General features: G+C 47.0%; 1 protein-coding gene across 1 annotated transcript; it reads left to right on the top strand.

Moving 5' to 3' along the window:
• Positions 1–902: 902 nt before the first annotated feature.
• On the top strand, positions 903–6,079 carry LOC133905841 (protein spotted leaf 11). The gene is made up of 4 exons (XM_062347615.1): positions 903–1,297; positions 3,857–3,973; positions 4,063–4,497; positions 4,588–6,079. Exons 1-4 carry the CDS (start codon positions 1,004–1,006, stop codon positions 5,779–5,781), a joined length of 2,040 nt encoding a protein of 679 aa, XP_062203599.1. The 5' UTR covers positions 903–1,003; the 3' UTR covers positions 5,782–6,079.
• The last annotated feature ends 9,472 nt before the right edge of the window (positions 6,080–15,551 follow it).

Raw genomic sequence — 15,551 nt, 5'->3', positions numbered from 1 at the left:
ATGGTTCCTAGTCACAGGCATGGAGGGCAAAATTCCACTTGGACTTGCGCACGAATGGGTTATGAAAAATATTTATTTATATTGAGATTCGTGTTAAAAAATTAGCTAAAAAAATTATTAGTAGATAAGATTAACATATAGATAAATATTAAATGAGAGATGAATATTCGATATTATTAATATATGCACAAGACATGAAATTGCATTTCCCTCACAAGCATGGATGGCCATCGATTGATGTACTCATAAGCAGCATGCATAGCCTATTGGTGTCCACCAATGCGTGTTTGGCACCACTTTATAGCGACACCCCAACCAACCCATTCAACCATGTGAAAACAAGAAGTAGTGCAGGTTATTGATTTATCTCCTTACCATTAAGATCAGCGTTTGTTCTAACTGCCATAGCATACATACTACGTAGTTGATCGCTTAGACGTTTATTTGTCGTGTTCTTACGAGAAAATTTTGGTGTCATATAATTTGATCTTATTGGTAGGCACAACGATTCCATGTTAACATGGATTAGCACCATTTTACGGTATGGATGAGCACCATTTTACTTACCGTATATCATCAACAATTAGATTATTATAGTAACTTATCAATCTTTGAATTTAAAATACGCTCGGCTACTCGGTAGACTCACCCATCACAAAAACGTTTTCATATTAGGACTATCGGTCCAGAATCATTCACAAACATCTTACACATGTTTCACTCTTGACTCTACATAATTCGCCATGACATAGCGGTCAGAGATCACCAGTTGGTTCGGTTGGTCGCCAGCACCAAACGGAGACGGAGGCGAAAATCTGCCGTGGAAGCGTGGGAAACGACGCGACCCAGCCCAAGCAAGACGCTGACCCAACCCCATGGCTCAGTAGCTCACGACGGAGCCAATAACACGCCTCCACCCGCCACTCTCGCCCGTATTTACCACCCTTGCCACTAGGAGTAGCTGCAGCCAGAGCCGACGCGGTCCGGTCCACGCGGCCTCGCCATGGCCGGCGACCGCAGGGGGGAGCCGCCCGTGGCGGCCGCGAAGGAGCGGGTGGCCGCGGCGGTGGAGGCGGTGGCGTCGGGCGGCTGGGAGTTCCGGAACGCGTACCGGCGCCAGCTGCTGGCGCTGTCCCGCCGGATTCGGCTCCTGGGTCCCTTCTCCGAGGAGCTCCGGGAGGCGCGCCGGGCGCCCGCAGATGAGGAGGAGGAGAGGGCGCTGGCGCCGCTCGCCGAGGCGCTGGAGAAGGCGCTGGAGCTGCTCCGGCTCGGCCGCGAGGGGAGCAGGATCTTCTTGGTACGCGCTTGTTACTGAGCTAGTTCTTGGTTTTTGCTAGATTCGTGATACTTAGCTGCCTTTGCGAGCAAATATGGAGTTGCGATTTGCTTTTTTTCCCGTCTTTTTGGGATGAAATGTTGCACCCTTAAGCTTTACTCACTTTGTACTAAATTAAACGCCTGAATATTAGATACTTGATTTTGATCTGCCTGTACTTTGTATTCTTGGTTATCCTGGCGGCAGCATCCGTTGTGTCACCTAGTGTATAGTTTTATGCGCCTGTTATTTCTGAAAAAGAATTGCTGTGGTTCTAGTTTTAGCTGCCTTGTCTATTCTCTGAGGGTGGCAAATGAGCAAATATCCCGCTCTTTTTTTAGATCGATTGTGTGACCTCTCATGTGTGCTGATGCTGATATGGATTGGCTAGGTAGATAGAATAGCAGGAAGAAACATGCTAGCCGCCCTCCTCTCGGAGGCTCCAACTGCTCTTTAGGTTTTTTCTTGTTTGATTACAATGGTCGATACGCCCTCCTTTATACAGGAGCCAGTCCTAATAGCCTAAACTAACAAATCTTATCTTTAACTAATCCCTGATCTTATCTATAACCCGGGCTACAGTACCGTGCAGCTACAATACCCATAGGTGAATAAGTAATTCCAGCCCATAACAAATTAACTAACAAACTATATCTCTATCTAATTTGATTCTCCTCCTGTCGAAGATATTCTCCATAACACTTCATCCCCCTCGACTTGCAGCTCGTCCTCGAGCTACTAGGTGGCTGCAGTGCGTACTCCGTGTCCCGCTCTTTAACCTTCTTCTTGTAGAACTCATCGATTGGAAGGCCTTGAAATATCTGCCATGCACCACCACAAGCAGAGCGGGCAGCATTGAGAGCATTGGCGAGATCGCTTGCTGTGATGCGTGTAGCCCCACGCCACTGGACCAACCCCACACTAGCAAGAGCTGGACCAACCCCACACTAGCAAGAGCTGCAACTTTGGATGAGGCAACCTCCGCACGGATCTCCGGGAAGGTAGCCTTGATGAAGATGCCGGCAGCAGCAGACTCAAGAGTGTCAATTTGCTCAACAGCAGCGACCTCCTGGCTCCTGTAGCTCCTCCCTGGAAGAAGCGATAACAGGTGGAGCGACGAGGGCTTCCAAGATGGTCTCTGATACCAAATGATATAGATTTGTTAGGTAGATGGAATAGCAGGAAGAAACAGCCTAGTCGCCCTTCTCTCGGAGGCTCTGACTGCTCTTTAGGTTTCTTCGTGCTTGATTACAATGACCGATGCGCCCTCCTTTATATAGGAGACAGCCCTAACAACCTAAACTAATAAATCTTATCTCTAAGACTTATCTCTAACCAATCCCTGATCTTATCTCTAACCTGGGCTACAGTACCGTGTAGCTACAGTACACTTGAGGTGTTTCAACCTTTGTTAGCATGAGTTGAATTTGTCATAGATTCCTGAACACGTTGTAGCTTTCTCATTTCTGTGACATAAATGCGTGGACTGATTCTTCTCTTGTTTCTGGTCAATTTTGGTTCTTAGTTTGCTTGTTGAAATGTTGACTGTCTATGTCTTAAAGCCTTCGTTGCATCTATGTCATTATTAGTTTCTTTCACCTACGAATCTAGCTATTCCATTAGACCATTTGTTGTTCCATGGGAAAAACTCTAGGTCTTGTTAAATTGGGACTAGTTGCTGAGCAATATTACCATTTCTTTACCTTTTTAAGTGTAGTATAGGATTTTAGTGGATAGTGTTCATACTTGTGAAATTTTCCTTTTGGTCAAACCTGTGATCTTTTGGGCTTGAGAAATTTTATGGTTTCAGTTAATTCTTCTCTCTACGAATATTTGCATCGTTAATCCTGTATTATGTTAAAGTTGCAACCTTTACCTCTTCTTTTGTATCATAATTTTAACCTTATGAGACCTTAAGCACAAAGTACCTGGAGTGGATGCTGCCCGACCAGGGGGAGCAAGGCTAGTGGACCACATCTGTGGCTATGAGTCTTATTGTTTGACTGATGGAGCATGGGAATTTGTTTTCCTTTGTTGACAATTGATTTCCAACACAATTTCTTCTACGCAAGTATTGACTTAAGGGTTTTCCTTACTAAAATTTGTCCTGAGATGTTTTCTTTTAGTTTGAACTTGAAGATTATTGGATTGCATGGTGTAAAATATGGATTATTTCCTGACTATGTGCTGTACCATTGCTTTTAGATTCTATTTTAACGAATATTAAAAGCACAGTGAGAAGATAGACAAAGTATAGTTTATTTATTCTATCTGCTTATTGGACCGCAAATTTCTTGAATCATTTATCTTACAACTTGAAACATTTATTTACAATGCCTATTTATGTTATTGCCATTTTGTTGCCAATATCTAGTTTCTTGTTGACCTTGAAATAGCCTGTGACAAATTGTATAGTTCATCTTCTCAAGAGCATGCTTTTCAGAACACTACTTACTCTTCTGTTGTCACCTCACCTTCCAAATTCCAACCAGTTACTTGGTTAAATTTCCTTTCTGTTTTCTTTTCGTGTGTGCTTTGCAGGTCCTTCAGAGGGATAATGTAATGAAGAAGTTTCAAGAAGTAATTGCTCAGCTGGAGCAAGCTTTGAGTGATTTTCCATACAATAAATTGGATATATCAGATGAAGTTAGAGAGCAGGTAACGTTAATACCACAATTGAAAAGAATCATTTGCTATTGTTGTTAAGCACTTAAATGCAGGAGATACTTAGCAAAATCACTCTCCAGGTTGAGCTAGTGCTTGCACAGCTCAGAAGAGCAAAAGAACGGGTTGATATGCCTGATGATGAGTTCTATAATGACCTACTGTCTCTGTATAACAAGAGCTACGACCCAAGTGCTGAACTGGCTATCCTTGAAAGATTGTCAGAAAAGTTATACCTGATGACCATCACCGATCTCACACAAGAATCTCTTGCTTTGCATGAGATGGTGGCATCCGGTGGTGGTCAGGACCCAGGAGAACACATTGAGAAAATGTCGATGCTACTGAAGAAGATCAAGGACTTTGTGCAAACCCAAAACCCTGAGATGGGCCCGCCAATTGCTTCCAAGCTAATGGATTCCAACGGGGACCCAAGACCTGTAACCATTCCTGATGAGTTCCGGTGTCCAATTTCTCTTGAGCTGATGAAAGATCCTGTTATCGTTGCTACTGGCCAGGTGGCTATATCTAATTCAGTTCTTTCATACATAAAATACAATGCAACTTCAATAGATATTCTAAGGTGTGCTTTATTTTTCAATTTATAGACATATGAGCGGGCGTGCATCGAGAAATGGCTAGGTTCTGGGCATCACACTTGTCCAACTACACAACAGAGGATGGCAAACACGACATTGACACCAAACTACGTTCTTAGAAGTCTTATCGCCCAGTGGTGTGAAGTCAATGGGATGGAGCCACCCAAGCGCTCGTCGCAGCCTAACAAGCCTACATCCGCATGCTCTTCGAGCGAACGTGCTAACATCGATGCTCTTCTGTTCAAGTTATGCTCTCCAGATCCTGAGGAGCAGAGGTCAGCTGCTGCAGAGCTTCGCCTTCTAGCAAAGCGGAATGCAAGCAACCGGATCTGCATTGCTGAGGCCGGTGCCATCCCCTTGCTATTGAGTCTACTGTCGTCATCTGACCTGCGGACTCAAGAACATGCTGTTACTGCACTTCTGAACCTCTCCATACATGAGGATAACAAGGCAAGCATCATATCCTCTGGTGCTGTGCCGAGCATAGTTCATGTTCTGAAGAATGGCAGCATGGAGGCACGGGAGAATGCTGCAGCCACGCTTTTTAGCCTCTCAGTGATCGATGAATACAAAGTAACAATCGGGGGAACAGGGGCTATCCCTGCCCTTGTAGTTTTGCTAAGTGAGGGCAGCCAGCGGGGGAAGAAGGACGCTGCAGCAGCTCTATTCAACTTGTGCATTTACCAAGGGAACAAGGGCCGTGCGATACGAGCTGGCCTTGTGCCGCTCATCATGGGGCTGGTGACAAACCCCACGGGAGCTCTCATGGACGAGGCTATGGCAATACTCTCAATACTGTCCAGCCACCCTGAGGGGAAGGCAGCCATTGGGGCAGCAGAGCCTGTTCCTGTGCTTGTGGAGATGATCGGAAGTGGGTCGCCGAGAAATAGAGAGAATGCTGCAGCTGTGATGTTGCATCTTTGCAGTGGTGAGTATCAGCTTAAGCATTTGGCTCGTGCACAGGAGTGCGGGGTCATGGTCCCTTTGCGGGAGCTGGCACTGAACGGCACGGAAAGGGGGAAGAGGAAGGCGGTGCAGCTGCTCGAGCGGATGAGCAGATTCCTGGTTCAGCAACAAGAGGAACAGGAAGCCCAGCTGCAGGCATCGGCACAGGCCCTCCCTCAGGCCCCCGAACAGATCCAAGAGACTGATACCCCTGAACAATTGGATAGTCCTGCGCCTCAGTACCCTGTAGGGCCATAGTCGCATGATGATGATATGTCATCGCCACAAGGTTGAGCCAGTAGTATCCGACTCACCTTGCTTCCGAATCCTATCAGGTTCGCAATTCAAATGGGTGATGATCCGTCTGCCTTCTTCATTGCTTGTATGCTGAAGCTCCCATTACTCCATCTGTTTCTGTTGCTGAGATGTGTACAGTGTATTAAATATGCAGCTCCAAATGTCATGTAGCAACATAATTAATCCAAGGCTTCGTTATGTACATTTTCACCGTGATAACTTATATAAAAGAGAAGTTGTAGTAGCGGATTTAATCCTAGATCTTGTTGCTTGCTACTGCATATTGCTGCTAGTTTCGAGTTTCAGAATTCTTATAGGAACCCCACATGCATTTGTGATTCCAACACTGGCAGTACATGGTACTATGGTCTACGGCAGTGCTAGCTGCATTGTAAGCGGAATGTCATCTCGTGCCCTACTTGCAAGCATCTCCCGTGACGTTTCCAATATAGAGAGCACTATGAAAGCCTACTTGCAAGCATCTCCCGTGACGTTTCCAATATAGAGAGCACTATGAAAGCGTGGGACAATCGGCAATACACGCAACGATTTATTGATCTGTGTAATCCATACATGTAAATACTTGAGCCTACCATACCTCATCACCGGTTTATAGAAACATCACTCGGGAGATCAGGGAGGTTAGAGCCAAGCGTGGAAGGCGAATCCGTGATGGACGGCAAGGCCTACATATGCATGCAGGGAAAGTGTGGGCGACAGGTGCATGGAGGCTGAAGGCATGGGCGCGGGTATCGTGGGTAGTTGTGCCACTAACACCCCCGTGCAGATGGAGCTGTGGCTTGCTGCACGTTCAGGCTGGAACGAAAGTCGGTGAAGATGGACGCAGGCATCCCTTTGGTGAAGATGTCGACATACTGAGATGTGGTAGGTAAGTGCAGGACGCGGACCTCGCCAAGCCCGATGCGCTCACAAACAAAGTGGAGATCAATCTCGATGTGCTTAGTCTGTTGATGCTGCACTGGATTGGTGGAGAGGTAGACGATGTTAATGTTGTCGTAGTAGGCGACCGTGGCTCGATGGGGAGGAAGATGTAACTCGAGGAGTTGCCGGAGCCAACAAACTTTTGCAACAACACGATACTCAGCCTCAGCACTCGAACGTGAGACGGTGAGCAGGCATGGAACTTATGCTTATAGATCCACTTGCTAGTGACAACGTTTGTGTTGGGCGGACGGGGGACGAGATCCCATGTGTTGTTGGAGCAAAGGGCGGAGTACTCCTCCTCCATGGCCTCTCTCCAATGGGGATCAGAGAGCACAACACGGTATGAGCAAGGCACGGGAGAGAGTGCCGTTGCATGGAGGTCGAAGTGCTGCTTCGGCTGTCGGAAGCCGAGTTTGCCGCGAGTAGTCATGCCATTGTTGTTGACGACTGGTGTAGCAGGCACGGTAGAGGCCGTAATGACCCCCGATAGAGGAGCTACGCTGGGTTGGGTAGCCAGAGAGAGTGGCCCGATAGGGGCGAGCGCCGCCCCCATCCGCGTAGGAGGTCTAGGAGTGGATGCCGCAGCGCGGCCCAGCCGCTCAGGGAGGCTAGTGGAATGCCTAGCAGGCCCAACAGAGGGGGCCACGTCCGCAGGCTCAGCAGCGGCCCCAACACTCGCTGGCAAGGAGGCCGTGTGCGAAGGGCTACTGGGCTCACTGGACGTGGCTGGCGACGAGGTGGTCGAGGTGCACTTAGGTGATCCAATAGGAAGAGGCATGTCTACACAATCAATCTCCAAAATATCAAGATTAGTAGCCTCAGTGTTAACCGTTGGTAAAAGGGCAAACGAAAACGAGTGCTCCTCAAAGACAATGTGCCGGGAAACAATGAGACGGTTAGTGGAGATTTCAAGGCAGCGGTATCCCTTGTGCTCAGAAGAGTAGCCTAAGAGGACACACAAAGAGGAGCATGGGGATAGTTTATGAGGAGTAGTAGTAGAAAGATTGGGGTAGCAAGTGCAACCAAAAACTCTGAGGTGATCATAAGATGGGTGTGTGCCATGAAGAGCAAAATACGGTGTCCGGAAGCTCAGGGTTTTGGTTGGGTGTCGGTTTAAAAGGTAGGTGGCAGTGTGTAAGGCTTTTACCTAATAGGCTGTGGGAAGGCTGTCTTGAAAGAGAAGGGATCACATGATATTGTTTGTAGTGCGGATGATGCGTTTGGCGTAGTTGTTTTGGGAAGAAGTATAGGGACATGACATGCGAAGGTGGACACCATTGAAGAGGAAGAAGCGGGAGGCGGAATTGTCGAACTCGCGTCTGTTATCACACTGAACAGTCTTGATGGTGGTAGAAAACTAGGTGCGAACATAAGAAAAAAAAGTTAGAAAGCATAGTAAACGTGTCAGACTTAGGATGCAAGGGAAAAGTCCACAAAAGTGAGAGCAATCATCAAGAATGACCAAGTAATATTTGTAGCCTAGTGCACTGACAATGGGAGAGGTCCAAAGATCACAATGAATAAGATCAAAATTTGCAGTTGCTCAAGAGCTAGAAGAAGAAAAGGGCAATCTAGTGTGGCGGCTGAGTTGACAAGCATGACAGATGGACTCGGTGTCTCCTTTATTTAGAGGTATACCATAACTAGAAAGGTGAGAAAGGGCCTCACTACCGAGGTGGCCGAGGCGACAGTGCCAAAGCGTGGTGCTGGAGGTGTGGGCGACAAGAGCTTCAGGCACACACGGGCTGGGGTAAAAGGGGTAGAGGTGTCTGGAGCTATTGCACCTGATGATCATGTTCTTGGATTGAAGATCCTTCACAGAGAAACCAAAATGGTCAAACTTGACAGAACAAGAGTTATCAATAGTAAATTGTCGTACTGAAATAAGATTTTTAATAAGTTGGGGAGTGACTAAGACATTACGAAGATGAAAGTTAGATGTAGGAGTAACAAGGCTAGCAGCACCAGTGTGGGTGACAGGGAGTAAGTGACCATTGCCAGCAACAATATAAGAGGGAGTATGGTGGCTAGGGGGTGGGCAACAGAGAGAATACAGACATCAGAAGTCATATGAGAAGTAGCACCCGTATCCATATACCATTCGCCCGACGGTGGAGGCTGGAATGTCGCTGTGTTGAAGGCGTTGACCAAAGCCTGTTGATCCCAGTGTGCTGAGCCACCAAGAGGAGTCCAAGCCGGAGAAGAAGACAAGAAGACACGCTAATGGCAGGTGGCGCTAGAGGCTGCAGTGGGAGATGACCCATGACACCAGCGAACGGGGCCCCTAGACGAGGGTCCAATAAGCCAGGGGCGGGCATGCTAGAGCATGGGCCGGACCACATCTTTATGGTCCCATCCTAGGGATTGTAAGGCGAAGGCCACGACGTCACGGGGGCGGAGGAGACCTGGCTGTTGTTAAAGGAGAAGCCTTGGCCGCCACCATCACCAGACAAACGGTTGTTGCTGTCGTCGTGCTGCCCACCGCGACGACGACCGCGATGATTGTTGTTCCCGTCAGAGGAGCTACCACCACTTGCCTTCCCATTGGAGGAGCCCCCACTAGAGCCGTTCTCGGCGCCACCACCGTGGCCGGCCGAGGTACGAGTGGCGGAGACGAACACCGTGGGCTACTGCTGCTTTGTAGGGCGCTTGGAGTGGTTGATTTCTTCGAGCAGGAGCTGGGAGCGTGCTTTGACAAAGGTAGGGAAAGGGCGCTGCATGGGGAGGAAGGTGGCCATGTGGGAGTATTGTTCATTGAGTCCACGAAGGACGGTGAGTACCAACGTCTGATCGCTGATGGTCTCGCCGAGATTGGCAAGGGCGTCAGCCATCCCTTTGACACGGCGACAATAGTCGGAGATTGAGAGGGCGCCTTGGCAGAATGTGCGGAACTCCGCCTCCAAGTGCAACGCACGGCTTTCCATGTTGCTGAGAAATTGATGCTCGAGCCCCTGCCAGACGACGCGCGCGGTGACCGCGGCGCCCATGACGAGTTCAAGGAGCTCGGCGGATATGGTGTCGTAGAGCCAGGAGAGGACTACACAGTCCATACGGACCCAGTCCGGGCGCCCGGGGTCCAGGGCGTCGACCAGCACGTGGTCTGTGAGGGTATATTTGTCGAGCACCACGAGCATCAAGCCGCGCCACTTGGAGTAGTTGGAGGCTGCCAAGTCGAGGGTGATAGGGACGAGCGCCTTGACGTTGAGGACAACCACCACTTGAGCATGGAGAGCAGCGATGGCATCTGGAGCCAAGGAGGACGACCCAAGCTCGGGCGTAGCAAGGGCGGAGGCGTCGGCTATAGCGTACGAAGGTGCAACAGGCGTGGTCGCTGCAGCACCAACCGAGGCTGGAGGAGTAGCAAAGAGAGCCGAGCGCACGGTAGCGGTCGCGGTCGAGGCAACGGCGTAACGGGCGACGACGGCGAGAGGGGAGGCCGCGACATCGGTCCTGTTAGGCGCGAGCACAAGGAAAGCGTGTATTGCGGCGGCCGCAGCCTCAGCGACAGCGTCGACGGGCGAGACCATTGGAAGGAGGACAACAACTAGGCTCGCCGAGGAAGAGAAAGGCGGAAGTGTGCAAGAGATCCTGCCTCTAGTACCATGAAAGCGTGAGACAATCGGCAATACACACAATGATTTATTGATATGTGTAATCCATACATGTATATACTCGAGTCTGCCATATCTCATCATCGGTTTATGGAAACATCACCCGAGAGATCAGGGAGGCGAGAGCCAAGCGTGGAAGACCAATCTATGATGGACGACAAGGTCTACAGACGCATGCAGAGAAAGTGCGGGCGACAGGTGCATAGAGGCGGAAGGCATGGGCGCGGCAGGCAGTTGTGCCGCTAACACACTATATAGGGTTCATGCTCCATAGGGTCAAAAGTACTGCTGGTGCTGGCACCTAGATTTCTACATGTCACACTCAGAATTTCTGACACAAGCAAACACGCTCACAAAGACGTCGAGCATAGGCTGTCACATTACAGCATCTGAAGAGATGCAAAACTTGAAGCTGAAGCTGCAGCTGTTGCTTTACAAGACTGGACTAGATCGCCTGTTTCAGATTCAGGGATCGAGCACATGAAAGAGAAGAAGAAGATGAAGAAGGAAATAAAAAAACAAATGAATTGTTCGGTTGCACTTTTTGTTTTGTCGCGAGCAGGCATCTCCCTGTCTGACAACCGCAGTCATCGGCCGGTACGCATCAGGGTTCGTGCTCCCTGCAACAGCCCTGCCATCCATAGGCTTCTGTTTGGTCTCGATGTACTGTTGCCTTCTTTTTTGACTGGTTTATTGTGTATTTTATGGGAAAGGGAGATTGGGGAGCCTAGAACTCGAGGCTTAGGAAATTAAATTGGTAATGCTAGATCACTAGATCTTACAACTATTTCAGAGTTTCAGAGATCTGTAAATTCCGGCGGTGTCGCCGCGTTACCCAGAGCTATTACATAATTTAAACATGGGGTGTACATCTACTGTTGTTACGAGATGATCTGTTTCGTGTGAAATTCGCGTGAACTCCTCGATAAAACTCCTGCACTCCAGGGCCTAAAATGAAGTGCAAAACAGTGTTATCCATGCTTTGATCAGAGTGAATCTTGGTGACACAAACCTAGCTACCAGCACTGCAAGTACCCAAAGGCAGTACCACGATTACAAAGCATGTGCGCCTGAGTTAGCAAACTTCCAGCCTATAGCTTTTGTCAGCACATTGTCTCTTACAGCAGCTCATCTGCTAGCTGATGTTCACTGGGGCAGTTTTTCAGATAGCTCTAAGCACGAAGCAAACATCACTTTAGCACCTCTCTCTTTTCCAGAGACATATTGTCTATAACTATTGGAGCATACTTTTTAAAATTTATACGGTTCCCATTATTTATAGAGAACCTTTACAGTACACCATGATACTAGATGGTGGAGAGTATCATTGTTGTGATCCAACCGTTCATTTTAGTATGTATTATTGTAATTATCTTGATACCCTTAGGGGTAATTACGTCATTGACTGGCCGGACTTCGGACCTTCACCATCCATCAAGATCGATCGACGGAGGGTGAAAACCCTAATAAATGAAATGAACAGAATAAGTGAAAGCTTATCCGAAGAATAAACTAATATTTTGACCTTTCCTAATTAAACATATAATTTACAAGTTTATCATGGTTTTTTGTTTCCAATCCTACCCTTATGATACCCATGATACTCTTTAATGATACCCATGATACTGATGAGCGATAGAGTATCATTGGGCCAATCTAAACCACCGGATAAGAAAAATAGACGACATGCACTCATTTAGGTGTACTGTAAAAGTCCTCTATTTATAATTCTCTTTACCTCGTAGAGCAGAGATACTAAGATAAGACCCGCTTCATAAGCTAACTCCAGAGCTGCCCTGAGTGAGCAAGCATCAGCTAGCAGATTTGCTGCTGTAAGAGACAATGTGCTGACAAAAGCCAACTCAGGCGTGGAGCTGCCCTCAGCTCCATTGCGAGGAAAGACAGAAACAATGGAGGAGCAGATGCTATCATTGTGTGTGATCTGTGTAGGTGGATAGGTGTGGGCCCATGGGAGCAGGGGCTGGCCTCTTTCTCTTTCTTTGATGTGATATTTTGCATAGGCTGGAGGTTGGGGGTGCTGCTTTATTCCCTAGAGGACCTCATGAGAAGAGATGACAGGCAGACTGCATTGGAGTTAGCAAAAGCAGATCTCTCAAAGAGCCCCAGATTCCCTCTAATGGTGACTGCAGATACATCATTCACCGTACATTACACTAAGTTTAAACCAAATCTTTTCTGGTAAATCTGGTGCCTTCAAATTTGTCACATTTCTGGTGAATTTTGCGCAACCACTATGGGCAACAAGTATACTTATATCAGTGTATGTTATGAACATGATATGTAAAATGCACCTATATGGTAGAGCCTCACACCTCATATATAGCTGAAAGCTGATTTCAATCAATGATGTTAGAGCTGTATAAAAAATTTCTTTTTGCGTCACTTTGCATGTACCAAACATGGCTCAATTTAAAGCAAGTGAAGTGATGAGGATTCTGTTAAGACATCTCTGCCTGTCTACACCTTTGCAATACTACCAATTAAGGTCCAGTCTAGTATACATCTGTCGGTCAGTGACTAGCCACCTGATGATTGGTGTGATCGAGGCTGTGAGCTAGCAAATGGATCCGATCGATGCCATAATCATTTGCTACGATCGGAAAGCAATACTAATTCCTCGCCTGATCGAGTGCCAGGAATTTCATGTCACCTCCTCTATCGGCCATTGCAATTTTATTTTTTATCTCAACTGTTTAATGTCCATGTCCTTCAATATAATTCTCTTTTGTCTTAAAAAAATCTTCTCTACGTATATGCATCTTATTTACTACTAATTCATATGGTATTTTCAAGGACGTCTTTTGAAGTTCCGATCAGTTTCGTCGTCTGCTGCAAGCACACTGACATGAAACTGCCTTTAGACTGGTAGTTTATGTGCAGTTTTTTTCTTTCTTTTTTACATTCTAGAGGCTGCATGAAAATGATCTCTTGCTAGATCTGATCAAATGGACGTACATATACCATGCATTTACATAAGTGTGAATATATATATACCAGCATCATCTGAAGAGCGAGACATGCAAATCTTAGCGGCACATTCTTCCCTACATAAAGTGCATCCATCTCTCTCTCTCTCTCTCTCTCTCTCTCTCTGGCTAATTTGTGTAGATGCAGGTCTGATCGCTGATGAATTGTTTAATCTGATCTGATCGAGATCATAGCCATCATCACCAACATCAAGAAAGGATCGCAGGGGACATAAATAACTACACAGCGAAGATCACGAGGAACAGGCCGGAGATGTAGCAGTTTATTGGTTGGGATCTTTGGAATAAACATTTTCCGCTAATTAACCATGTGATCGATCGACTGTTTTTAGTACTTGCAGTTGGGACAGATTAATTGTGTAGGCAACAACAGCTAGCTCAGAGTCGTACCATATGTAACACAGTCAGATCGATCATTGGAGGTTCTACTACTATGATATGGCTGGGTATGTGGGGCGTACTCACCCTCACTAACGAGGCTCTGAGCAACTAGTTACGTCAATTAGACTCTTTATTCATTGATCTCCCTTAACAGACGTACGCCACAGCCCATTTTATATGCCGGTGCCGGATTACAATATCTTTAACTCCTAACCAACCGAATCTCCTAGCTTAACAAAACCGATTTGAACTACTAAGCAATCTCTATCTCTAAGCTAACAATCTAACTAATACTTATCTAACTTAACTCTACTGCACTGCCCATCCGTAACCAGTCCTGATGAAGAATCCCGCCACGCCAACTAACGCCAGAGTCCTGCGCCTGTACCGTCGCACAGAAGAGTCTATAACATTTCCGCTCTACTGGCAAAGCAGCTCGTGCTCGAGCTGAAACTCCGAATACTGCTGCACAAAATTGTCCAAGGGTTCCCACGTAGCATCCGCAATGCTCCCGCTAAACCACTTAACCAAAAGCTCCCACGCGATCCACGATTGAGTCGCAAACGAACGATCTTAGCTGGCTCTGACAAGACACGGCCATGCTTGACATGAGGCAAATGAACGATCTCTGTTGGTGTATCACCATGATATTTCTTCAAGAAGACCACGTGGAATACGCCATGAATACTAGATTGAGGCGGTAGACGCAAACGATACGCCACAGTATCAATGCGTTCGACGATTTGAAACAGACCATAAAACTGTGGAGCAAGTTTGCCCGCTGACTTCTATGTGATTGATGCTGTCATCCGATGCTGAAGCCGTAGCCACACCCAATCACCCTCGGAGAACTGCATGTCGCTGTGGCGATCATCATACTGCTACTTCATGTAATCTTGAGCTTGAAGCAGCCTTTCACAAATTTCAACGAGGAAAACATCTTTGTCCTGTAGCTACTTGTCAATTGTCGTCACCCGTGCCAGACCCGGTTGGTATGCAACCAACTCCGACAGTAGGCGACCATACACCACTTGAAAGGGTGTGGCCTTCAACGAAGTTTGAAACGAAGTATTGAAGCAGTATTCCGCCCACGGCAACTAGCGAATGTGAAATATCAGATCACAATGGTTTGATGAAATCACATCACAATCATCTCAATGCGCAGGATATCATATATATATAGCATGTGCCGGATAGCACTGTTCCTTGTACTTCAAGGTAGGAAACAAGAAACCAAAAATCATGGAGATTACAAACAAATTTGTTACAGGTGGAGATATACCTATACATATATCTAGATCGTTAACCATAATCAGGTTGTTTGACAGCCCCCCTCAATCTCAACGGGTTAGCAACTAGATTGAGATTGAATCTGAAATCTCTATATGCGCTGGCTGATAAAGGTTTTGTCAGACCGTCTGCTACTTGATCCTTTGATGATACAAACCAAATCTCAAGTGTCCTGTTAGCCACTCTCTCTCGAACAAAATGAAAGTCAACTTCAATATGTTTGGTTCTTGCATGGAAGACCGGATTTGCTGAAAATATGTCACACCTAGATTATCACACCAGAGAACTGGGGCATGAGCCTGATGGATACCCAATTCTTTCAGTAACGACTGTATCCACATTAGTTCAGCAGTAGCATTTGCTAGAGCCTTGTACTTAGATTCAGTACTCGACCTTGAGACTGTTGGTTGTTTCCTAGAGCTCCAAGATACCAAATTTGATCCAAAAAAGACAGTAAAACCTCCAATGGATCGACGATCATCGGAGCACCTAGCCC

Source organism: Phragmites australis, chromosome 23, assembly GCF_958298935.1.
Source record: "Phragmites australis chromosome 23, lpPhrAust1.1, whole genome shotgun sequence".
In the NCBI taxonomy this organism is placed as follows: domain Eukaryota; kingdom Viridiplantae; phylum Streptophyta; class Magnoliopsida; order Poales; family Poaceae; genus Phragmites; species Phragmites australis.
Note: the sequence above shows the minus strand (reverse complement) of the source record. Positions and strands in the feature narration are given on the sequence as shown.

Bases quoted from the DNA above. Each gene is read 5' to 3' on its own strand.
- LOC133905841 (XM_062347615.1), top strand. From the start codon at position 1,004: ATGGCCGGCGACCGCAGGGGGGAGCCGCCCGTGGCGGCCGCGAAGGAG. The intron at 3,974-4,062 runs GTAACGTTAATA...ATCACTCTCCAG, and splicing joins CAGATGAAGTTAGAGAGCAG to GTTGAGCTAGTGCTTGCACA. The intron at 4,498-4,587 runs GTGGCTATATCT...TTCAATTTATAG, and splicing joins TTATCGTTGCTACTGGCCAG to ACATATGAGCGGGCGTGCAT.